General features: G+C 40.5%; 1 protein-coding gene and 1 long non-coding RNA gene across 2 annotated transcripts; both read left to right on the forward strand.

Moving 5' to 3' along the window:
- On the forward strand, positions 2,254 to 4,910 carry LOC110436913. Its single transcript, XR_002454827.1, has 3 exons — positions 2,254 to 2,564; positions 2,668 to 2,796; positions 4,649 to 4,910. It is a non-coding gene; the product is annotated as an uncharacterized LOC110436913 (long non-coding RNA).
- LOC8073513 (probable transmembrane ascorbate ferrireductase 2) lies at positions 21,240 to 24,733 on the forward strand. Its single transcript, XM_002444231.2, has 4 exons — positions 21,240 to 21,553; positions 22,282 to 22,330; positions 23,902 to 24,101; positions 24,191 to 24,733. The coding sequence occupies exons 1-4, from the start codon at positions 21,401 to 21,403 to the stop codon at positions 24,494 to 24,496; spliced, it is 708 nt and encodes a 235-aa protein (XP_002444276.1). The 5' UTR covers positions 21,240 to 21,400; the 3' UTR covers positions 24,497 to 24,733.

A 25,330-nucleotide genomic window follows, 5' to 3' on the forward strand; every position in this document is an offset into this window, starting at 1 on the left:
GCCCCGTTTCGCCTCCGCTTCGGTCTCGTGGCTTCTGGAGTCTTCTAGATGTAAGATAATTGCGTGGCACGTTGATATCTCTATGTAATCCCGACGTGTGGGCCTTTCTTCCGTATTTCCTGATAACCCCCTGCAGAAATAGACAAACACCAAAACTCGTGGAATTCTATCAGATAAAACCCTAAGTCTAGATGTTGATTTCATTTGGATCCTTTTCTTTATTTATTTGATAATTAAATTTGATACTTAAGGACCGTCAACATTAGCCATTTGGGGAATGACTGTCCCAAAACCCGAGAAGACGTAGCATTCATCAACAACGGGTTTCGCCAACCAGGTAATAGTGGGTGGAACAACCAACAACGTCCACCCTACCAAGGTAATTCGACCTACAATTCCAGTTCTAAGTATGCTTCGAATCAACCTTCCTTGAAAGATTTAGTGCTAGGGCAAGCTAAAATTAATGAAAATATTACTAAGAAACTTGTCTATCATGATAAAAATATTGAAAATATAAATTCTAAATTAGAAAATTTTAATTCCTCCATATAAAATCAGTTGAGCTTTAATAAGATGATAAAAACTCAATTGGGTCAAATTGCTGCTGCAATACCTGTCAATGAGTCAGAATCATCTAGCAATAACCCAAGTGCAGCCACAAACCAATGAACGAGGAAGAGTCTTGTCTGGCAGACTAAAAATGTCAACCCTTCGCCAAAGGTAAAATGGTAAGTTTATATATGTATACAAATAAATAAATATTTATAGAACTTCTTTATGAAAGAAAATCTTCTTCAATTATACAATTTTTGAATTATTCCATCCAAAATAAAAGTTTCAAAAAATCATAAAAATTTTATATTCTGTATAAGACTAATATAATATCATCAAATATAATTTTTCCAAAATTTTAAAAAATTAAAAATATAATAAAAAGAGGAAAGTTAAAATTAAAAAGACCATTGGGGGTCTGACCAACGTGCCAATAGTTTGGAACTTCAAATAGTCGTTAGAAGCAAGCCTCCAAAGGGGAGGCAGAGCAGGCCTACCTGGGGGCCCGCTGAACCAGTGGGTCGACCAACCCAGGCTTGGCGCTAATGGGTCTGTCCTCTGGACAGGGTGCAGGTGGTCGTTGCCCCTCCCTCTCCATGTTGTGCTCCATCTCTATACATACCAGTGCAGCCAGCAGTAGCTCCTCACTCACTCTCACACTCTCACTCGCTCACTCTCCCTCAAGTTTTAGTCCAAGAAAACTCTCCACGTGTTTGAGCTCAAGCTAGTTCTAGTGTTCTTGTGAGCTAACTCCTAACCCGAACCCAAGTTTTTGCCTTGTGTTCTATTGTTCTACCATGCGTAGGTTTGGGAAGACGATCGCTAGCACGCTCAAGAAAGCCGCTAGAGGAGGGTCAAAGCGCTCCCATGCAACCTCAAGTTCACACTACACCAAGCGTGAAGAAAGCCTGATAAATGAAGATAAAGAAGAAGAACACATCAAGGAACTGGCACCACATGGCGTCGAACAAGCGAATGTCGCCTTCCTGGACTTGAGAGACGATCGAGAAATACAAGCCTACTTATGCATCAAGGACCGTGAGTTTGAGCTCACACCAATGTATGACCCCAACATTCTAGCCATGATAGGTATGAATGACAAATTCTTCACTATTTGGAAAGCTGTCGGGTGGGGTGATGTTGATCCACTTTGGGAGCGAGGGTCTTGTCTTTTGACCATACAATTTTTTTGCACGATGCAAAGATTAGATAAAGGGATCGCCTTCTGTTTATTTGGAATAGACACTACACCACAACCCTTAATCTGCAACTAACTGCAGTTGCTAAAAGTTGTTATTAGCATAGAATGGTGAGTCGCTAAAGGTTAGTGAAGGACGGTCAGTTGCTAAAACCGAATAGGGTGATGGACGGTCCGTCGCTATAATCTTTTTCTTTTGCGTTGGACAGTCCGTTGCTATACATCAGGAACAACATCAGATGGTCCGTGGCTATAGAAATTTTCCATTCGCGCGTGGTACTTGGGCCCTTCCCGCTGTAATATTCTTAGTTATTACTTCCTTTGTTAAAACAGAATTAGTTAGTCACTAGATTGATTAATATTCTTAATATTTTCCTTCCGTTGTCTACTCATGGATTGATCCATTTGTCTATTATTACACGTCAGTAGACCCTAAGACTGACCCAGAAGAAAAATATGTTGCCCTCCTAGTAGTAGTACTACTACTACTAATACACTGAGACCCTAGGTAGCAGGCAGCCGTAGGTCAATGGACCAGCACCGTAACTCTCTCTTCCTCCCTCTGCTTCATTCCTTACCCCTATCTGTTCTTCACGTTGCACATGGCAGCAGCCCCCGCTGCTCAAATCCACCTCCCCGGATGGCAAATCTCACCTCTAATTATCTCCATACTATTCTCTCCAATACAATGGTGCTACCCCTGCCATTTCCCCTCCATTCTGACCTTTTAATACCCTCTAATTTGAGATCCCAGTTCTGCTCTCTTTCCCCCTTTCACTGCGTTCAAACTAGATGCCGTAAATCGGCAACCATGGTTTGATTTCCTCCTCTATTACTCCCTCAGAATCGAATCTAAGGACACTAGCAGCTTTCTAGCTATCTTTCTCATTCGATTTCTTTCCCTGTGTTGTGTGCAGGTCGGGCGGCGGCGTGCACCACCGAGGTGCTGAACTCGACAACCATGGTGCCCAGGTAGGGTCAAGAAGCCTATGTGTGCTGCTGTGTGTGCGGATTTGGGCTCTAGCAACAACTCCTCTGATCTAACCGTGAGTACTCTTATTTTTGTTTCTTCATGCTTAGTTCATCTAGTCTGTAACTCTGTAAAAAGCTATGAGTGCTCTAGATGTGTAGGTTCTTGAGTACTATACCTATTACTGTAGTTTCCGTGACTTAAATCTCTTTTTCTTCGAATGTTGATAATAGGAAAGTTGTAGAGGAGCTTCAGATCTATTAGCTCGTGAAGTTTCATGATTTTATCCCGAATGGTTTGGGAGATATGAGTTTTCTAAATTAGCTGTCATGTTCTGACGAAATTTTTGATAGAACTAGATATAGGTGTATTTTGGGAACCTTAGAGGCATTGTGGGACTTCACAAAGAATAAGAGACTTGCAGTACTTTCCTATAGCTTTCCAGATTGGTAGGAATCATGATGTTTGGATAAGCGAAACTCTAGATATATATCTCAAGGTATTGTTTCCTCAGCATAATTTTCAGTTAATATTGGGTCTTGCTCAGGTCCATTTAATTGGTTCTTTCTGCAAAGGTTAGTAATACCAAAGTTGTAGGATATGGAATTCTCTGATCTTTGGTTAAATTTCATATTTTTGGACTTGAGGATTTGGGTATATGAAAATGTGAACCTTGTTGTCCCAATTCTTGAGCAGATTATGAGGTTTGTCTTCAACTCTGGATTAGGATACCTTAAAGGCATGATAAAAATATGTCTTCTTTATGAAAGTTGTAGATATTAGTCTGTAGGTTCTAAAAATAATTTTGGTTGCCATAATATCCTTTATGAATTAAAAGATATAAAAAGGTCAAGACATTGTTATAGTAATTCTTCTCAAGATTTAGTCAGGACTATGTACTACTACTATTATTCTTGCCTTGTCTACTGGAGAATCCCAGCCGGATAAGCTTCTTTAGATACATATGTCCCAATTGAGGTTCTTTAATCACAATTGAAGCATATGAACTGTCCAGTACTAAGTCTGCATATATTATAGTTGTGGCATTTGGCTGTGCTTTTAGTAAGAACTTCACTTAAACAGTGTTAAAGAAAGTCAACCTAGATCGTTTTAGGAGAACTTTACTTTAGTTTTATATATACTAACAAAAGTCTTTTTGATTGCTTCTCGATCTGCCATAGTGTATCTCAAAGATAGGGTGTGTTTGACTTTCATGCAGTGTACATTGTATGCATATTAAGGGCCAATTGTGTTGCTGCAGGCCAGCAGTAAGATTAGGAATCCTGTTGCAATCGTTATTGGCTAATTGAAAAGGTAGCAAAACATGCTACAAGTTCGGTGCTGTTCCAAAATTAATAGTTCCTTTATTGACTTACATATGTTACAAGTTATCTGATACCATTATCTCAGTTCACCAGAGTAAACCTTTAACTCAGCTCTCCAAATTCTTCTCAGATCCATTTTGGGCTATCCGCAAACGCTTTTTAAGTTAGCAATCGCTCTGGTGGTATAGTAGTATAGTTTTGAACATAGTAGACCTACCTCTAACACGTTTTCGCATAATGAATACCACTTTGTATTAGTAGTTTTAGTAGTAACCAAATACTTCATTGGAAAACATGGCAATAGTAGTGTACTAGTGTTAGTAGTATTCAATGTTTACATGTCTTCTATAATAGATCCATGTGTGTGCTCTGTAAGTGCTCAGGTTTTTGTTCACCTTCAATCTCTCATAAGATAGGATTATTTTGTTCACTACTATATGTGCTCCTGTGTTTTCTATAATTACTGAGACCCATCAACTGAATTGGTCTTCCTACTTGTAATCGGTTTACAAGTTACAACTGACCTCCAACATTATGTTTCATGATGTTCCATGCATGCCTGCCTGCAAGATCTACAGTTTCTAACTATGATACTTGTAACAGCTAAAGGTCTGCAATCAGCAAACAAGATCTCAGGGGGTTGCTAGTTCTTCTCAAAGATTTTCTCAAGGTGCTGCAAGATCATCTTAGAGACGCTAGGCAGTGCTAGATTGTTGGCAAGAAGGGTGCTGGGAGTAAACTTGAATGCTTTTGGACTAGATGCTATCTTATGGTGTACTAGATACTATCTTTGAATACTTTTGGACTACAATCTGGAAGTTTTAGTTTGTGGACTCGATGGTCATAATGTTGGATCACTTTTGGATGACTTAGCTAGATTATGTATTCAGCTACTATTTGCATGTTTGTATGTTGGTTTGATGGCAAGAAGCTTAATAAGCTAGTCACATGATTATATATGTACTCATTTGATATGGGTGACTGAGTGTATGATTAATGTGTCTATTTGTGTATGTCATTTAGTATAATATTGGTTGTGAATGTGGTCCAGTTTTAAATATATGTGCATTATTTTTTTCACTTATTTAATTGATCTCGATGGACTGTCAGTTGCTAAAAGTTGTTATTGCGATGAACTGTCCGTTGCAAAAACTACTAATAGACTGTCCGTTGCTAAATGATGGGGCGATGGATGGTCCGTTGCTAAAGATGAAGTCTGTTGCTATATACATACAACGACGGCTTCAACAGCAACTGCTGAGGTCCGTCGCTATAACTTTTAGCCACGGACCCTCTATCGCTATACACCCCTTATAGCAACTTCAAGTCAGTCGCTGATTAAGGGTTGTGGTGTAGTGAGAATACACTTGCACTTGGAAAGAACTTGCCTAGCACATAGGCTTTCATAAAAGAAGTTCTACACTTCGATTATGTATTAAGAGGTTTTAATTACAAAAAAATTTGAGAAGATATTTTGGGAAAACATATCGCTGGTAAACTCACACCTAGGAATGCAGACATTCACCACCCTACTTTGAGATTTATGCATCGTTGGATTTCCGTAACTCTATTTCCTAGGTTTGATAACCGATTTGTCCATATAACTGAAATGGAACTTCTTTACGCCATGATAAAAAAATAAAAGTTGCTCCAATTATAGAGATGGTTAAACATTTATATAGTTTTTTCACAAGTTTTTCCACCTCTATTTCCTACACATCTCTTATCACTCGAATAGAAAATGGTGTCGGGGCATTGGAAGATCAAAACATACCTTATCTCTACTACTCATCGCCTTATTATTGATTTACAATACTTATTGCAAGGGCACCATTTAAAACATAATAAAGCAAAAGTTGTTGTCCATTTCTTCCTGGGATATGTGAACAAAATCCGATTACCTAACCCGGAACTTCATTTTTATAATTCCCAGTCACTCACCTTCACTCTTGTTCCACAAGAGGAAGCCGGCACGCAATCTGTGAGTGGTAGGATGACAAGAAGCAGGACAACGGGTGAAGGGAGGAGCTCACAACAACCACCAATACTTCGCCCCAGGATTTTCTATGTTCCAGGCACCAGATATGGAGGAACACTGACCCCGAAGGATCATGAGGCCAGGGGATCCAAGTGGGCACCTTCTAGATTAGCAGGAGGAGTCATCTCCTCTCTGAAGGACTACCTCCACCTATGCGCCCTTGACACTCGATGGCTAACCTAGAGGACCTCATTGTTGACACTTCTTAACGCAATTACTATGAATAGACATTTAAACCTATCCCTAGCAATGGCGCCAAAATTACTTTACATCACTTAAGTCTAAATAGTTGTATCCAAAACTCGAGAGAGTACAAGGTTGAAAACTAGATACTTGCAAAGAATTACGATAGAGCAACTATTCTCATCTCCATATAAGAGTGTGTTCTAGAGGTTCATTTTAACAGATTTATTAAGAGCTCTCCTTAGCTAGCAAGATTATTATAAAAGATAAATGAAGGAATTTTTATTGGGTTTCTAAGGTTATTCATGTTTTTAGTTTTATATTATCATAACACACTAAGAAAAAATAGATAAGTGAGGAATACTTAGCTCGGTATACAGGGGTTGCTCTCCCCCAAGCTGGATGTTCATATAGTCTACTGAGGTTGCTGACAGGCAGTGAAGGCGTACTGATTCTTCTAGAGTGTCATGGGTACTTGTTTGAAACAGCGCTTGACTAATGTGGACAGCACTCTGACGGGGGACAGAATGTCCTTCTGCCTGTTAGTTCTTCTTAATCCTTTAAAGCCTATGAAACTCAAATAGACAACAAAGCTTGAATAAGCGTTGGTGATAAACCTCTAAGCTTTGGAAGTCTAGAAATCTCTTATACCCATTTATCTTTTAGCAGGATCAATATATATTTTTATGCTTTTATATTTATAGTATGCAGACAAAAAAATAAATATGCTAAAACTTATTTTTATGCCACCACAATAGATGAGTGTGTGAGCTGTTGTATCACACATTAAATACATGGGGCTTAGAATTTTTCTAGAGGCAATGCAAAATATATTTTTATTTTCTTTTTCTAATGCAGAAATAATAAAGTAAAGATGCAACTACTAATACAATTAAGATAAGCAAATATGCTAAAGGAAAATGCAGATACATACCAAGTTACCTCTTGACGTGGCGTTCGGTGATTTTAAGTCTTCCAAACAGGACCTTCTTGTTTGCTCAATGATTGAGGGGCGCATCGGATGGCGCCATAGGTGCTATGTCCTGTGCAGGATTTGAATCTGAGTTTACTTTTGGTTTCCGTACCTGCCGTGTAGGTGATGGTGATTTGGAGGAGAGTGTCTGGAATCACTTTCTCTTCTTCTGCTGCTACCTCCTCGTTGGTGGTGTTTTCCTCATCGGGGTATCGATCTTCGAATCTTGAAACCCCTCCTTCATAGTCAGCCCATCTGTCTACAGCAATCTTCTTCTTCTGATGACGGGTACGCTGCCTTCTTCTTGACCTATTCTTCTTGGGCTCATCATTAATTATATAATTACTATTGAAATGATGGCATACCTTTTCTGAGGGGAATTTGAAATGGATTTCCCATGTTCCAATATAAATGATGGCTTTGGTAGTGTTGAGAAACGGTCTTCCTAGGATGATGGGTGGATCACACTCATCTTCACTCATGTCAATGACTAGGAGGTCAGTGGGGACGTAGTGGTCGTCGATTTGGACAGGGACGTCTTTGACTATCCCTTCCATAGAGTGAAAGGACTGGTCTGCCATTTGCAGCTGCACATAGGTGGGGTTTATAGGTATAGTACCATATAGAAATTCATAAGTTACCTTAGCCATAATGTTGATGCCCGATCCGGTGTCACGGATAGTTTTGTAGAAGTATCATCTATTGATGGAGCATAGAATAGTCGAGACACCTAGATCAACCTTGTTGATTAGATGCGGAGACTTGAGTAGGTGGTCATACTCCCTGTGGACTGCAGTGACCATCCTTGTTGTCTCTGTCTTCTAGTCCTTATTTTTGCCCTTGTTCTTGGTCTTAGCCTTATTCTGGGTGTTGCTCTTGTTTCTCTCGCCGATAGTTTCCTTCTGTGTAAGGAATGACAATGCCCTATTCTTAAAATGATGAGTACATCTCAGCTATGCACGCTCATTCAAGTCCAAATATTACACATCAATGTCCACTTCCAAAAAGTCATGCCAAGAAGCTACAAGAGCAGGTGAATTATTTTCTTAGTGATTGTAATTTTCATACTTTTGAGAATGTTATATAGTACCTAGGAATATATTTGAAGAGGAGGAAGAGACACTACTATAGAATGGCAATATCAGAAAAGTAACACATATGAAGGTTCACACGTCCGAAACTGATCCCATGAATGTTCGGATGAATGTTCGGACACCAGAAAGAAGCAGTCATAACTCTCAACTCTGTGAAGCTTTGGAGGCCTATGAGGACATTTTGAAAAGCTCATCAAGTCCAATTTTCAATACCTCCATCCCCACCTCATTTGAATGTTGCCATCAAGAGTTATGTTTGGATTAGTCAAGACTGCTCAGAAGGTCAACAGTCTGTCATGACAGAATGTTGGTTCAACTTGCCAAGCAAAACTGTACTAATCTACAATGTTTCGTGGTGCATGGCATATATTACTGGAAAGCTCTTTGAGTCTAGTTTGACACCCAAGAAACGGTTCATTATTTGGACTTTCCAATAAGTAGTTATGGTTAGTTTATTGGAAACTACTCTGGAGGCCAACATTCACACGAAAAAAATTTCCGAAATGCATTCTGAGGGAGCCTTTCACATTGCCTTACCTCAGAAACTCCATTTCATTTTCATACCTATCAAGAAGGGTTGTTCCTAGTATAAATATGATATTGCAGCCATGCTGTTGAGTGCCTTACTCAACCTTTGTTCTTCCTTGTTCTTCTTGGACTTGTGAAGTGAATCCTATGGATTCCTCTACTTCATGCTCTACGGCTTCCATTCAGCTGTGCCGTATTGTGTGGGTTAGTTCTGGATTATGGTTCTGCAGTCGTTTGGAGAACAAGTCGAAGTCTTCATGATTTTGGTGCCTCTCTCCCCGTCCTTGGTCGCATCCAACCTTGGTCAGGTATAAAGCTAGTTACCCGTTGTTCATAGCAAGTTATCTTTATTCTTTTGATCTATTATCGTGAAGATCGGGCCACCCTCGTGCCGATTCATATCGGTACCCATCATAAAAGAAAAGACTTCTCTTTTTCCCTTAATATTGAAAATGATCTTGGCAGTGCTAGAGTAGATAATGGCTCCGGCGGTGTTCAAGAATGGTCATCCCAGAATAATAGGTGACCTCTCATTAGTACTAGTGTTCACTACAATAAAGTATGTAGGTACATATGAGTTGCCTACTCGCACACCAATGTTCTCCAGGATTCCCATGGGGTAACAAACTGACTAGTCTACAAGGTGCAAACATAGGGTTGTATATGATAAAGGATAATTGAATAGTTTTTCATATATCACCTTGGGCATGATGTTAATGCTTGCACAGAAGTCACAGAGTGCCTCTTTGAAGTTTGCACTTCCAATGGAGATTGAAATAACCGGTCTCTCTGGATCGCCCTTCTTGATTGGCAAAGTTGAGTCAATCCATGCTCCTCTCAGAGGGTCACTCCAGTAATTTCCTGCATTAAAGATGTCTACAAGGTTTGCAGTTTCTAATTCTTCGAGTTGTCCCGGAATTTTACCTTGGTCGTTGGCAGCATCAAAGGGTGTAAGCTGTTGCAACTGAGGAGTTAGGCCGATGTTGCTGGTTCTAGCCTTAGTTCTACTAAGGATGGTAGTAGTTGTTGTTGTTCTTGTTGATGTAGTTTATGTCTTTCGTCACCTCTAGGCAGTTGGTACCTGTATGTCTAGTCTCTCCACACTCTTCACATGTCATGCCAGAAACATGAATGTGCATGACTTTCTTCTTCTCAACAGCTATCTCATCGAGCCTTTTCATCAGTAGGTCCATCTTGGTAGCTAGCATGTCTACCTCCTTGAGCTAGTGCATTCCTCCACCTCTCTTGTGGGTTTGAGTTCTCTCTTCACTCTAACCTTGGTTTGAGGACATCTTTTCCACAAGAGTAGTGGCTTGAGTAATAGTAAGTGATAAGAATGCACCTCCAGCAGCAGCATCCATGGTTTCACGAGTGCTGTTGCTAAGCCCATGATAGAATGTCTGCATGAGCAGCCAATTCTCCATCCCATGATCAGGACACTCGAGTATGTAGTCTTGAAAGCGCTCCTAGGCTTTTGGGACTGTCTCATCATGTTGTTGCCGAAAACTTGATATCTTCCCACGAAGAGCATTAGTCTTGGCTGTGGGAAAGAACTTCACTAGGAAATTGGTGGAACATAGTGCCCACATAGTATTCTTCTCCTTGTTGGCATAGAAGCATTGCTTCACTCTCCCCAAGAGTGAGAATGGGAAGAGGCGAAATAGTATAGCATCTCTGGGACATCCTTGATAATGAAAGTGCTGCAAATAAATCTTCAGAAAGTGTTGGAGATGAGCACTAGCATCTTCAAGGGCCTTCCCATAGAACTAGCTTGCTTGTACCATGTTGATCAACGTAGGCTTGAGCTCAAATGACCCATTAATGTCTACAATTGGTCCAGTACGGATGTTGGCTGTTGTGGGAGCTGAGAACTCATGAAATGACTTGTCGGCCATGACGTCAAGCTCTGGTGTAAAACTTTGAATAACAGGTTGATCTTCTATCTCAGGAGGATTGGTAAGCTAAGATGATGATGATGTTAATTGGTTCCTTCTCAACTTGGCCTTCCTCTTCCTGATCAATGCTTCTGGATTATCAATAAAATTATCTAGGAGATTAAACTTGTTCATACATTACCCTGCATATGATGTATAACATAGACAAAAGACAAGGGTAAGTCTGCATGAGTGAGAAGGGTGGATGGTGCTCAATCTATGAGTGGATGTAGTGATGCTCATAATCCTTCAATGCTTTCAACCTTCCCCGGCAACGGCGCCAAAAATGCTTGTTGACGCTTCTTAACACAATTACTATGAATAGATTTTTAAACCTATCTCTAGCAACGGCGCCAAAATTACTTTACATCACTTAAGCTATGTTGTCAGCGCCAACATGATGTAGAAGTGCTGGTATTAGATGTATATGCTTTTCTAGATAATAATAAAGTATCTGCAAGCGCATAGATAATACCGATGTAGCATTTTTACCAGGAGTAATCCAGGTATCGTTATTTATATTTTTTACCACTGGGAAGGGACTGCATTGAGCAATGAGCACTACATGTAGCCATGGAGAACTTTACCATGCCTTTATCTATCTCTCATGCAGGGTAAGTGTCACATAAGATAAATAATATGAATATAAATAGTAAGTGATAAAAGAAAAATGATAGTACATATAGCCACATATAAATATGATAATCATCTCAATAGAGTACTCTAACTCTATAACACTAGCATGAATTAGGATGATCTACAAGAATAAATCCTAAGTATTCTAACTATAATATCAAACCATACAATGATTAGTGCAATTATACCTAGCATCATCATAAGAAAAGGTTATACTTATGCATAGTGATATTACCAAGGAAGATCATGAACAGAGCAATTACTTCCCTATAATAGTGGTGTTCTACGGTCCTTATACTTGGGTGGAGGACTACAAAGGACTCAACAGGACTATTACTCCCGCGATCTACCTCACGATCCAGACTATAAAGGGTAATCACAGATAAATACGGTCTAGGCACCTTGCCTACACAATATCTACCACTTACCCATTGGCCCAATGAGTAAGCGCTATACGATCCTATGCATAAACATAATTCTAAACTTACTTGTTGATGCAAAAAAATTGCTTGCTCAACAATCTCAGTGGCTCTGAGAGGGTGTGCAGAAGCCAAAGTTCTAGACCTCCTGAGCCTCAACGCACGAGCTTAGTGTTGACACTTCTTAACGCAATTACTATAAATTGACTTTTAAACCTATCCCTAGCAACGGCGTCAAAATTACTTTACATCACTTAAGTCAGGTTGTCATCCCCAGCATGATGTAGAAGTGCTGGTAATAAATCTATATGCTTTTCTAGGAATAAATAATAAATAAAGGATCCTCAAGCACAGATAATACCATGTAGCATTTTAACCAGGAGTAATCTAGGTATATTATTTATATTTTTACCACTAGGAAGGGACTTGCAACGGATAATGAGCAATGAGCACTGCATGTAGTCATGGAGATCTTAACCAAGTCTTTATCTATCTCTCATGCAGGGTAAGTGTCACATAAGATAAATATATGAACATGAATAATAAGTGACAGGTGATAAATAAGAATTCATAGCCATATAAAAAACATGATAATCATCTCAATTAGATTACTCTAAGTCTATAACACCTAGCATTGTACTAGGACAATCTACAAGAATAAATCCTAAGTATTCTAACTATACTATTGAAGCATGCAATGATTAGTGCAAGTACACTTAACATCATCGCTAGAAAAGGTTATATCTATGCATAGTGATATTAGCAAGAAAGATCATGAACATAGCAATCACTTTCCCGTAATAATGGTGCTCTAAAATCCTTATAATCGGGAGAATGAATACAAAGGACTCAACAGGATTGTCACTCTCGCGATCTACCTCAAGCTCCGGACTTTAAGGTGTAATCGCAAATAAATACGGTCTAGGCACCTCGCCTACATAATTTCTATCACTTACCTATCGGCCTAATGAGTAAGCGCTATACGATCCTATGCATAAACATAATTCTAATCTAACTATGCTAAGCATATAATCAAAGTAGACTAATAACAATATAATTAAAAACATAAGTAAATAGAATAAAATCAATTCTAATATAATCAAATAGATCAAAGTTATATTCATAGTAGCAAGAACTAATATAAATATAACAAAAAAGAATAAGAGTTTACCAAGAACAAAGATAGATCCTGACTCCAAGATTAACTTGACTCCTTCCAGATCTATTCCTATGTAGCAATGCTAAAGAACTATCGAGATCTAATTGAGATGGTGGCTAAGAACCCTATAGAGACAGATCCATTCGAGGGACCCCTCTCTGTCTAATTCTTCTTCTCTTGATCTTCTCAAGAGAATTCTGAACTCTCTCTCCAAGGGGGTTAGGGTTGTATTTATAGCCCCCTAGGAAGCACCACAGCCCTCTGATCAAACCGACTTAAATGTACGCTTAAGATTACTCCTCAAAGGCGGTGGAGGCAGGATCTGCGAGGTTGCACCTAATTGGTGGAGGTGGTCGGGCGGCCGCCCTAGCTGTCAGGGGCGCCCGCCCCTGGCTAGCTGCCAAGGGGGCCCCACTTCGTAGGGTCACCTTCTTGTGTCTTCTAGAGCATTCCTGAGTTGACATTTCACGTATTCTCTCTATGTAAATCTAATATGTTGACCTCTTTTTGTTCTTATTCTGATAACCCCTGCGGAAATAGACAATCACCAAAACTTATGGAATTCTGTTAGTGATAACCCCTATAGCTAGATAGTATTCTGATTTTAGTTCTTTCTCATGCTATGTTGACGGTTAAAAAGAGTACTTATCTACCGTCAACAGTGAGGCAATAAAATGGAGATCAATTGGCAATAGCTATAGTGCAGTGGAGAGGGTTGGTGTTATCCATTGGAGAAAGGTGAGGAGCTTTTTTGGGGGGGCAATGGGAGCTCTAGGAGTGATTAAATTTTATAATGTATTTTTACTAGAATGAAACAATGCAATTAGCATGAAAGCAACACATACAAAAATTAAATAGAAAAATTATATACAAATATTGTTTATCACACTATAAAAGAGCGAGTGTTTTAGGGAGCTCTCCCTCTCTAATAACCGTTCAATCAAAACACCGCGCTATATGAGTCCTGCATCACCCGTGATCTTATATGATGTAAGATGTAATAAGACTCCTCCTAAATTAAGATTCCTCTTCGACCCCAAAAACGGAAAATTCCTCCTAGATTCCTCCTCAACTCTAAAAAGAGAAAAATTCCTCCTCGACTCCAAAAACAGAAAAATTCCACCTAGTCCTCCGTGATTTTTTTGTGTTTAGCTACTGTAGCACTTTTCGTTCGTCTCGCAAATTATAGGTAAACTGTGCAATTAGTTATTTTTTATTTATATTTAATGCTTCATATATGCGTCTAAAGATTCGATGTGATAAAGAATCTTGAAAAATTTTAGAAACTAAACAAGGCCAAACTATGATAAATAAACTAATTGAGAAAAGTAGAATAATTCAAAGACATATCAATACGAATGTGTGCAGGCATATGTATTAGCAATTAAAATTAAAATAACAAAATTTGAACACACACGATTTTATTTGTTATGATACATAAGGAACAAAAAACTAGCATATGTCTTGCATTACTTGTAGTACCACATTGTGAATGAACAACAACTGTAACATGATGCGGAAATAAAATCAAGAAACATCCAATACAAACATGCGTGTGTCGCATGTGCATATTTGCTAGTTTATCAAAACCGACAGCAACTTGATTAATTAAAGCTTGATTTTTTTTAAAAATGAATTATTGTATTTTAAGTTTTCAATATTCACTTCTCAAAATTGAAACTTTGATGTATGACACCATTGTTTTTCACGTCACGTGCGAGGAAAAGAGTTACACGATGATGCATGCACAGAAAAAAACAAACATTATTAATAATAACAATATTATGGAGTCCAACTTTATCACATCACAAGGAGAGAGTCAGAGCATCTCCAGCCACGGCTCCTAAATCTGGTCCCTACATTTCTATTTGAGAGGAAGTCTACAAAATTTGAGAGCCTAAATAAAAGCTCAACTCCAGCCAGCCGTATTTGGGGTGCTCTCTCTGTTCTGCTTCCCACGACTCCTCCATTCAGACAGAGACAGGCCTACCTTCCTGTCCCTCTCCCTCTCCTCTCGTCCAAGAACACGCCGCCCGATCCACGCCGGCGGCTGCCCAAGGTGTCCTCCCTGAAGGTCGTCTCAGCAGATGACCTCCCTGAAGGTCCGTCATCGAGTAGTGTCTTCGTCAGCAGCTCCTCGACGAAGCGCGCCACCGACTCCACGAGCTGCGTCTCCCCCTCGCCGCGCTGCCCGCTCAAGACGGCGCTTGGATGAGCCATGATCATGTAGGCGCAGAGCACGACCCTCAGCGAGTACCTCGGCGATCGGTTCTCTTGGGAACTTTGGTGGGTGACCGTGACGGCCGGTGTCTTGGCTACTGCCGCCGCCGGCGATCGATGTCGTTGTTCCCAAGCTACTGCTGCTGCTGCTACGCTACGACTACGAGCACGTCGAGGTGTGGCGGCGGGCTTCTTCCTCCTTGGGCGAGCAGCGAGGTGTTTCAGCAGATGGTCGACGTTTTCCATCCGCGCGGAGGAGCTAGAGATCACGAAACGCGTCTCCAATCGATCGAGCAGTGCTCTTGTGGCCTGGAGAACGGGAGGAGACTATCGAGATTGCCAGGTTTTCGAACGACATGTTCTTGACGGACTTGCCGTTGATTCCCGACGAATCGAAAGCCTGAACCAGCGCTATCAAGCGTCGTCTTCTTGGACGCCGGCGACATTTTCTCCCCTCCCCTTCCCTCCTCCACTCCTGGACGCCTCCCTCCCGCCCCGCCGCCGGCTGATTTCTTCTCTCCTTCAGGTACGTACGGAAACGGAACCCACCCCCTCCCCCTGCCCTGTGTTGCTCCGCCCTCCGCTCCGATCCACCGGTGCTGGCCTGGTGGGGGGGGAAAAGGCTTCTGGTCTCGCCGGCGATAGGGGGCGCGTGCGGAGGAGGGAGCCCGCGAGGCCGCCGGCGGGGCGGCGCGTGCGGAGGGGATCACGGGAGAGAGAGAGGGGGGATGGGGGGCTGCTACATCTGGGGACTTGATATTATAATTTAAGAGGGCAAGGAAAATAGGGGCTCAAATAGAAGGTGGGCTGGAGTTAATTTTTTAGATCAAGTCCCTAGATTTGAAATAGGGGCTTGTTTAGGAGGTGGGCTGGAGTTGCTTACAAGTCAAAAAAAAAGGAGAGAGGGTCACGAAAAAACAGAGATAAAAGATGCACCATGTAGCGCGCCAGCGAGATCCTGGGCCTATACGAGTAGCAACTCTAACCCACTTCTTAAACAAGTTCCTATTCTAAATCTAGGGACTTGATTTAAAAAAATCAACTCCAACCCACCTCCTACTTGGGCTCTCCTTTTCCATGCCTTCCTAAATTATAGTTTCAACCCCTCACATCTAGAACCCCCTATCCTACTTGTTTAAGAGGTGGGTTGGAGTTGGGTCTTAATTTGAGCTCCTACTTTTTTTTTTATCAGAGTATGTAAATAAAAATTTAAGGGCTTAATTTAGGGACTTGGACTTGGGTTGGAGTTGCTGTGAGGATGAAGCATGTACCGGCCTTCCACGAGTCCTGCTCCTGCTTTCTAACCTTGTTCAATATTTTCTACAGCCAAACCAACAAGACGTGCAAGCTACCCTGACACCGGTGGTGTTGATCGTTGGTATCCGATGGGAACGGAAACGGAGATGCCAATGTACGGAGACATCCCGGACTACAGCTATGGCATCATGGACTACGTGGACGACGGCTTCTTGGTCGGCGGATCGCTGGGCTCCACCTTCCACTTCATCAGGGGCTTCAAGAATTCGCCCAACGATGGACGCCTCGCCGGCGGCATCGGCGCCGTCCGCACAAACTTGCCTCGCGTCGCCGGCAGTGGCGGCGCCAGGTTGGCTGTATTCTCGGTCTTCGAGAGCGCCATGTCCCGTGCGCGTGGCCAGAGTATAGTATATATACTATATATGTATTCTAGACAAGCATGTACTGCTTCGGTCTTTGGATCTTTAGCAAAGCGGTGTGCACAACAATAGCCCAATAAAAAATATCTTGTTGGCTGGCCGCTAGACTAGATCGTCATTCGTTTTCAGTTGGCAATTGCCGACCCTAAACTGAATAAGATCGCAAAGCAGTATACGTCTCCTCTTTTACCGTCGCCGCCATCACCTGAGACCCTATCGGCCGCCGGCACGAGCACTGTATCGCGACCTTAAATTAACGGCAATAGCGAGGCACTAAGGCCCTGAAGGTAATATTAATCATTCATATATATTTTTTTAATTCATTCACAATCACAGCACCAAGCCGTGAACAATAATAAATAGTGGGTCGATCTCTAAATTTTGTTCTTTTGATCTAGACACCTACTAGAATAGCGTTCAAAGATTGAAACCATGTATTCTGCAAATTGTTCTAGAAAATTTGAATTGAGTTGGCAAAAGCGCAAGAAAAACAAAGAATAGAGGAATTAATCCAATCTCAAGAAGAAGCTATAGATAGGTTTGTTACAAAACAGTCACAAGTGTCATCTGATAATCTGACACCTGACCAGGGGCAAGCAATTGACAATAATGTTGATAATAATCCTATAGATCCTCTAAAATAATTATTGAAGTTGAGGAAGATCTCTCGGACAATACAAATACTTAGATAGACAATAACAGGGAGGACTTGAATGCTGCTAATTTTTTAAGTCTAATATATTTGATCCAAGATATTAGGCCACCTTTTTTAGTTTCGTACAAGGCCTCTAGTTTTCCTGGGATGAGTAAAGTGTTTAATGTATCCCTCTGACTGCTACCCAACAAGATAATTGCAATGTGATTTGGTAACTTGAACATGGTTGGACATCAGTAGTGGACAACGATATGCCATCTTGTGGTATTGTTGTTTAACAATTGTTAAATTTATTGTTAACGCTTACTACAACAAAGGAATCTGGTGTGCACGGTATTCCAAAAAAAAAAAAAATTAACCTTCTACATGCTATGGAATATGTGTCAGTCAGGCATAGGACAGCTCCAGTGTTCAACTGAATCATATGGTTCGGTTGAAGTTTGGTTCGGTAGCTCTAGCGTGGATATCGGTTTATGAGGCCCATATACGCAGAAAAATCATCTTTCCGTCCACTCGTGTGACCAGGGTGCATGGAAGTGGTAGAGGCAGCATCGGCACAAGAAATATTATTCTACTCCCTTGGTTCGGCGCGTCTACAAGAACCGATTTTGCGTCTCACACAGTTACAGTTCGCTTCTCCCAGTATTCATGGTTCGATGTTCTCCTCCCATGCATGGTTCGGTTTTCCTCCCATGTCTCGAAAAGAATTGTGTCAGGCTCTGCAATGATGTAGTGGTGATTTGTTATTTCTCTAGCCTCATCAAGCCTTCTACATGCTATGGTTATCCAATTGTGTATGTAACTATTGTTCCCACACATATTAGAGCAGCAAATTCTCCGTTCTACCATTTTTTTTTTCTTTTTTCTCCCTTCGCTGCTATTGTTCCCACAAATTAGATCAGTACTAGTGCACACATATAAAGTGGCCAATTTATTTGCAAGCAACAAGGAGTTCCAAGCTGACTTGTTCTTTATGCTAGGTTGTAGATAGTTTTTCATCCTCTAAGAATTCATACAATTTATGTGTTGTTTCTTGGGTGAGAGACCATGTTATGAAAAAATGTTGTTCAATATCCCAGTATAAGCATGTTAGTTTGATCTGATGAAAAAAATAAACATGCCGCTACACCCCTGGGCTGCCTTCGTCCATTCAGGTCGAGCTCATTGCCAAGTTCATTCAGTGAAATGATTTCACGAACAGTGCATTAATGTACATATCAAAGCCATCAGTAGATTTGTGTATATGTTTCTCAGATTTGGTATGACCACCTAGCAGTGGTACACTAGCTCTCCGAGATGCAACTCTAAATAACCAGTTCAGGAGTTAGTATCCTTTTTGTGTTGATCAGTTCAGCAACGACTTACACATATTTACACGGAAATCTATTTCAATGGTTACTGAGAAGCACAAGACTCCAATGGCACCTTTTGATCGGTTCTGGAGCTACGGCCGAAAGGTATAATAGTTGAGGATTTTGCTGTTTAAGAAATTCTTGATCGTGTATCACGATTGATTTGCAACTATTTTATTCCTAAGGATTTCTTGGACGTGCACTATGAAAGGACTGTTTTTTTGAAGCAAGCCTACTTTGGTACACGCCCACTGATTATTCATTTTGATCTTGTTCTTAAAGATATATGGAAATCATTATTTTATCTTTTTCTCCTGATTATTGACTAGAGCTATTATTTGACATAATTACATCTCTAAATTATTTTTCGGTAACTGAATTTTTCCTTTGTCGGGTAGGACCCTAACTTTCAGAGAGATAGGCAGATACATGTATAATTATTCAGTTTTAAGTATTTTTTTTCTTATAAGGTTTTTCTGGCTGGTGTTGTGATCCTTGCCATTATGCAACCTAATAAACATCCCTCTTTTCCAGTTAATTAGTGTTACGATGTGTCCGAGAGAAAATAATTATGTTTGTTTTAGCTGTTGCAATGATGACTTGTTTCATTTGTTACAGGCTAAATATTTGCACAGCTGTAGTCGGCGAGGAAACAATGCAGCATTCTGTCAAAGTCATGAGAATTTGTAAAATGTGAACATCGTGTGCGACCGAGTTGAGGCAAGATGATTTTAAGCCTTAGCTTCAGTGATTTTTTTTTCTTCTGTTTCAGTGCACTACTATTTACCTATTACATTAAGATTATGACACTAATGACAGTACATGTGACCGTGACAATGTGTTTTACTCCCTAGATGTGATCGTGACAATTTATTTTACCTAGCATTAACACGAACATGAGAACTTATGTGGTGAAGTTAGTGCAGATTCATGTGGATTGAAATAACAAAGCTGAAAATATAGGCAAGGTTCTGAGTGATCAACTGATCTTCCACTAATTAAATTGGTGATCCTGATGTTAGGGTGTTCTGGTTTTAAGCTGTAGCGCCGGTGTAGCTAATTATCGTCTCCGTTTCTGGTGATGTCGAGTGGCTCTATGTTATCTTATCATGCGATCTATATATTTTTAGTACGGAAGTTTTGTTATCCCGTAGCAACGCACGGGTACCATAGTTAGTAATGATGATTCTTATCATTATATCCCTGTCCTTGTTGCTACTCTTGGACAATTGCCCAAGCCATAGCCCACGCCCCTTGGCCCTTGCCTAGAGCGACTTGGGCCGTGCTGGCATGGCCTGGTTTTCTCGTGCTTCGTGCCATTTTGGATCATGCCCTTTAGACATGGGACGTACGTCGGGCCATGCTAATATGACACGGTAAATCTTTTCTTCGGTCCAAGCATGGTTCATGACATGTCGGTATGTCTTTGGGTCGTACCAGCCTAAGTATGGCCTTTAAAATATTTTTACTAATTTTCTTTTTTCGCTTGTGATATCAAATATATTACTCCCTCCATCCCAAATTGTAAGTCATTCCAAGAATCTTGGAGAGTCAAACTTTTTAAAGTTTGACTAAATTTATATGATAAAATAATTATTATTATAATACTAACTAAATATCATTAGATTCTTTCTTAATTATATTTTCATAGTATACTCACTTTATGTTACAAATCTTAGTATTTCACTCTATAATTTTAGTCAAACGTGAAAATGCTTTGAATCTCCAAGATTCTTGGAATGACTTACAATTTGGGATGGAGGGAGTATCTTTGTACTATTTTAATAAAAGTTTTAATGATTTTCGTAATCTATTAAAGAACTAGATGAGAGATACTATAGTAAATGCTAGAAAATTGCATTGTATAGTTGTAGAAATGTCTATGTACTATTTTTATGTCATGTCAGTCCAAGCACGGTTCAAAATACTGGCTGGGCCATGTAGCCCGCCGTGTCAACATTCTAGACACGGCACGACCCTCGTGTTGATATCATGGTGGCACAGCCTAAAATATTTTATGCCGTGCTGTACGTCATGCCAAAATACGGTGCCATAACCCGCTCCTATGGGGGTGTTTCGGACTGCTCTATAAACTCTGCTCCACAAACTCCACTATGGAGCAGCTCCACAAAAAACTGGAGTTTGTGAAGTACCCCTTTAGGTGCTCTCACAACTCCACCCTTTTTTCTCGAACTCAATGCGTGGAGCTGAAACCGTTTAGCTAAAAAACATGAAACGGAGCTGAAAAACGTGGAGCAGAGCAGTCCCAAACACCCAGCACCACCAGCTCTACCTCTGGCCAGTGCGACCTCAGCAAAGCGTACCAGACAGCGGTAGACAGGTATCCGTCTCTACCGAAGGAAAACGCCTTCTTACCAGTTCGTGTTCAAGTCCGATCTGAAATGACTTCAGCATCTTCGCGTGCTCCGCACCCAGTCCCCGCTCCTATCCCCGATCGTTCGATCTCCCGATCCCGCCACCGGAGGCGATGGCGGCGGCGCCGGCGGTAAGGTTCCCGGTCTTCGGGCTCGTGCGGCTGCTGGGCTTGGCCGCCGCGGCGGGCATACTCTTCTGGGCCGTCCACTACCGCGGCGGCATGGCGCTCTCCACCGACGAGGAGAGCAAGCTGCCCCTCTTCAACGTAAGGGACACCAGAAAATAAAACTTCCCTCTCCTCCTTCCGATTATTCTCCCGCTATCTCGTCTGCAACAGCGGATCAAGTGCTGATCTTGGTGTCTATGGCGTGGGAGCGTTTGATTGACTCTTCAACAATCGGATCGTGCGTTTTCCGTGCGGCAGAGTTCTTGGTTGTCTGGTCAACTAGAATATGCTATGTGATGGGTAGTAGTTGCAAACTTTGTAGATGTTTAAGAGGAATCTTTGTGCCCACGGTTTGGTAATCGCCAAATCAGTGGAGGGTTTTAGCATAGGTACGAATTTTTGGCCGGAGGAGTGGTGAGTTCGTTGGTTACATCTGCTAATTCATAGAAGAAAGTTCCTTGTTTTTTCTTCTGCAGTCTTATCGTGCGTTGGTGATGATTTAGTGTAATGTCCACATATGGATAGCATTTCTCTTTTTAGTTCTTTTTATGTTTCTGTCTATTTTCTTCCCTTCCATCCGTGTTAGTACATTGTGAATTGTCTAACTGGTCGATCTGTATGTGGAGTACTACAAGTTATTGTAGTTTCGTTCCTTCACTAATGTTTAGCTGCAAAAAAAAGGAAGGAAAGATAAAAGGATGATCCAGTGCTAGGCTAGTGACTAGTGTATCCTGACTCCTGATGGTTGGAATGAGTAAAACTAGGAAAAATGCTTATAGTTTGCTAAAAGGATATTTCAGCAAGTAAAATTTCTTCCTCTCTTTCAGGTTCACCCGGTGTTGATGCTGATTGGTTTGGTGGCCTTGAATGGTGAAGGTCAGGACATGGCTACTCCTGTGCTGTGAACAACTGAACAATATTGTTGCATATTGATATTTCAGAATATTGTTTCATGATACTATCATTCACTACAATATTAGCAGAGTTTTGTTTCAGAATTTTAGAAATGTTATCCAACTAATTAATTTCCCAAGATGGGACAAAGAGTCTAGCATTATCACATCTTGCATAAACAATTTCTTGTTATGTTGGCACTTGTGATTACCGATTGAACTGACTTGCTAATATGAAAACTTAGGCCTTGTTTAGATCCAAAATTTTTTTGGATTTTGACACTGTAGCACTTCCGTTTTTATTTGACAAACATTGTCCAATCATGGAGTACCTAGGCTTAAAAGATTCATCTCGTGATTTATAAGTAAACTGTGCAATTAGTTTTTGTTTTCATCTATATTTAATGCTCTATGCATGTGCCGCAAAATTCGATGTGACGGAGAATCTTGAAAAGTTTTTGGTTTTTGGGGTGAACTAAACAAGGCAGAGCAACTCCAACAGTTTGCTAAAACTCACTTGGCAAATCTATAGTTTTGCCAAGTCTCAAAACCAAATGCCAAGTGAAAAAAGAGGCCTTCTCCAACAGTTTGCTATTTGGGCTTGGCAAAGGAACTTGGCATCCTAGGATTTTTGTCAAAATCACAAAATTGAGCCTCCAACAAGTTGGCAAAACTAGTTGGCAAATTGGGATACACGTGATGCCAAGCGATGGAGGACTTGGCATATTTGCCAAGTGAAGGGAGAATTTTGCCAAGCTCACAAAATTGCCAAGTAGTTTTGCCAACTTGTTGGAGGCTGTTTTTATGATTTTGGCAAAAATCCTAGAATGCCAAGTACTTTTAGCAAACTATTGGAGTTACTCTAGATACTATGTATGTTTTTCTTGCTGAAGTCAACAGGAAATTAGGTGGTATCATCAAGTAAACATACAGAAAGCTTGAAAAGCGAAACAGAAAATACCTACTTTACCCCCGCACCTACAACCTGATCTGGGTCCAATCATTACAAATCAAATCAGGTTCCATGTCGTTTCCATCAAGGCAACGTATCATATACAACCTAGCTTCGTGTGCAACCTATGCAACCACCAATTAAGACCACAGGATCTAGATCCAACGTCTGAGGTTTTTTTCACTTAAACCCCTCCACATGTGGATTTAAATCAAACCCATGTGTATGCAAATGGGAGGGTTTAAGTGAAAAAAACCTTAGACGTTAGATCTAGATTCTGTGGCCTTAATTGGTGGTTGCATAGGTTGTACACGAAGCTGAGTTGCACATGATACGTTCCCTTCCATCAAATCCAATTATTTGGATGGCATATTTTGATGTTTTTTCGGTAGCCCCATTTTTCCTATTAAAACGGTGTCTGCTGATGCCTAGCATTTACCAAAGACCATTTTGGTGCCAATTTCAAGTACCTCGATGATTAGAATCCATTTGAATCATTTGAATTTATGAAGTAGATGTAAACTAACTTTCTTTTGCTACTGTTTTTTTTTGTGTGTGTGTGGTCATGATGTTTAGTGGATTGGTTATTTTTTTGCATGCAGCTCTTTTGGCCTATAAAACTGTGCCAGGAACCAAGAAACTGAAAAAGCTAGTGCACCTTGCCGTGCAGTTCCTTGCCATGTTTTTGAGTCTGATTGGTCTCTGGGCTGTCTGGAAGTTCCATGATGAAAGAAAAATTGACCACTTGTATACACTTCACTCGTGGTTGGGCCTTACTTGCTTCATCTTCTTCAGCTTGCAGGTAGACTAAGAAATATGAACTCTTCTGTTCAGTTCTCTTATATTTTTCATATTTTCTCCTCTTTGGTCCTTATGTTTGAATCTCTGCAGTGGGCTGCTGGATTTTGGACCTTTTGGTACCCCGGTGGATCAAGAAGTGGCCGTGCATTTTTGCTTCCCTGGCATGTCTTCTTTGGTATATTCATCTATGTTCTTGCTATCGCCACTAGTGTGACTGGACTCCTGGAGAAGTCAATCTTTATGCAGAGCGCCAAAATGATTGAGCGCTTCTCCACAGAAGCCATGTTTATGAACTCCCTGGGAATGCTGTTGGTGCTGTTGAGCGGCCTTGTTATTCTTGCAATTGTTAGTCCTGGACCCAGCAAGATTGACACATACAGAGGCTCTTCTGAGTGAGAGGAAATGATTACAGCTTAGTTTCTTAAGCTACATTTTTAACCAGTAGCTGAGCAATTTTTATGTACACAGAATTATCCTTTTGTTCCTTTGACATGGAGTTAGTCAGTGTTGAGGATAATTTCAATCCTGTTAGAGTGAACGACTTCATTCAAGTTGTGGTAATAAATTTGTGGATGAGGCTGACAAAATGAAATTACAGCTGGGAAATACGACTGAATTAACCATTCCTGGTTAATCAGAAGCTCGCCACATTCCCAATTTAATAACTGTACAATATCAAAATTAATACATTCTTGACAGGAATTAGAAAATCAAATTTTAAAATACTGTAGTGGTAAAAAAAAGGTCATATATGATATCACTTTTTCGCACTGTTCTCTTAAAAACACATTGTTTAAACGGCCGTTCATTTGTCTATTTAGTGGCTGTTTAGCTCAAATAATGGCTAAACATTCATTGTTTTTTCAAATACGATTATAAAGTAAACAAGATCTCCCATTTTCAGAATTTTCTCTAGGACAAGACTCCAAGATAATATGGTTTTAACATGGAATATAATAAACAGCTTTTAAGCATGTTCATTGGTCTGAAAAGTCATGGCTGAAAGTATTATTCGCTGATTTAGGCCTTGTTTAGTTCCTTGGATGAAAATTTTTTGAGTACTGTAGCACTTTTCATTTGTATTTGTTAATTATTATTCAACCATGGGCTAACTAGGCTCAAAAGATTCGTCTCCCAAATTACACGCAAACTGTGCAATTAGTTATTTTTTTATCTATATTTAATGCTTCATGCATGTGCCGCAAGATTCGATGTGACGGGAAATCTTGA

The sequence above is a fragment of the Sorghum bicolor genome, chromosome 7 (genome assembly GCF_000003195.3).
Source record: "Sorghum bicolor cultivar BTx623 chromosome 7, Sorghum_bicolor_NCBIv3, whole genome shotgun sequence".
Classification (NCBI taxonomy): domain Eukaryota; kingdom Viridiplantae; phylum Streptophyta; class Magnoliopsida; order Poales; family Poaceae; genus Sorghum; species Sorghum bicolor.

What these genes read in the sequence shown, in the direction of transcription:
- LOC8073513 (XM_002444231.2), top strand. Translation starts at nt 21,401, where the DNA reads ATGGCGGCGGCGCCGGCGGTAAGGTTCCCGGTCTTCGGGCTCGTGCGG. An exon ending in GCAAGCTGCCCCTCTTCAAC is followed by an intron (nt 21,554 to 22,281) that starts GTAAGGGACACC and finishes CCTCTCTTTCAG; the next exon opens with GTTCACCCGGTGTTGATGCT. An exon ending in TCATCTTCTTCAGCTTGCAG is followed by an intron (nt 24,102 to 24,190) that starts GTAGACTAAGAA and finishes GAATCTCTGCAG; the next exon opens with TGGGCTGCTGGATTTTGGAC.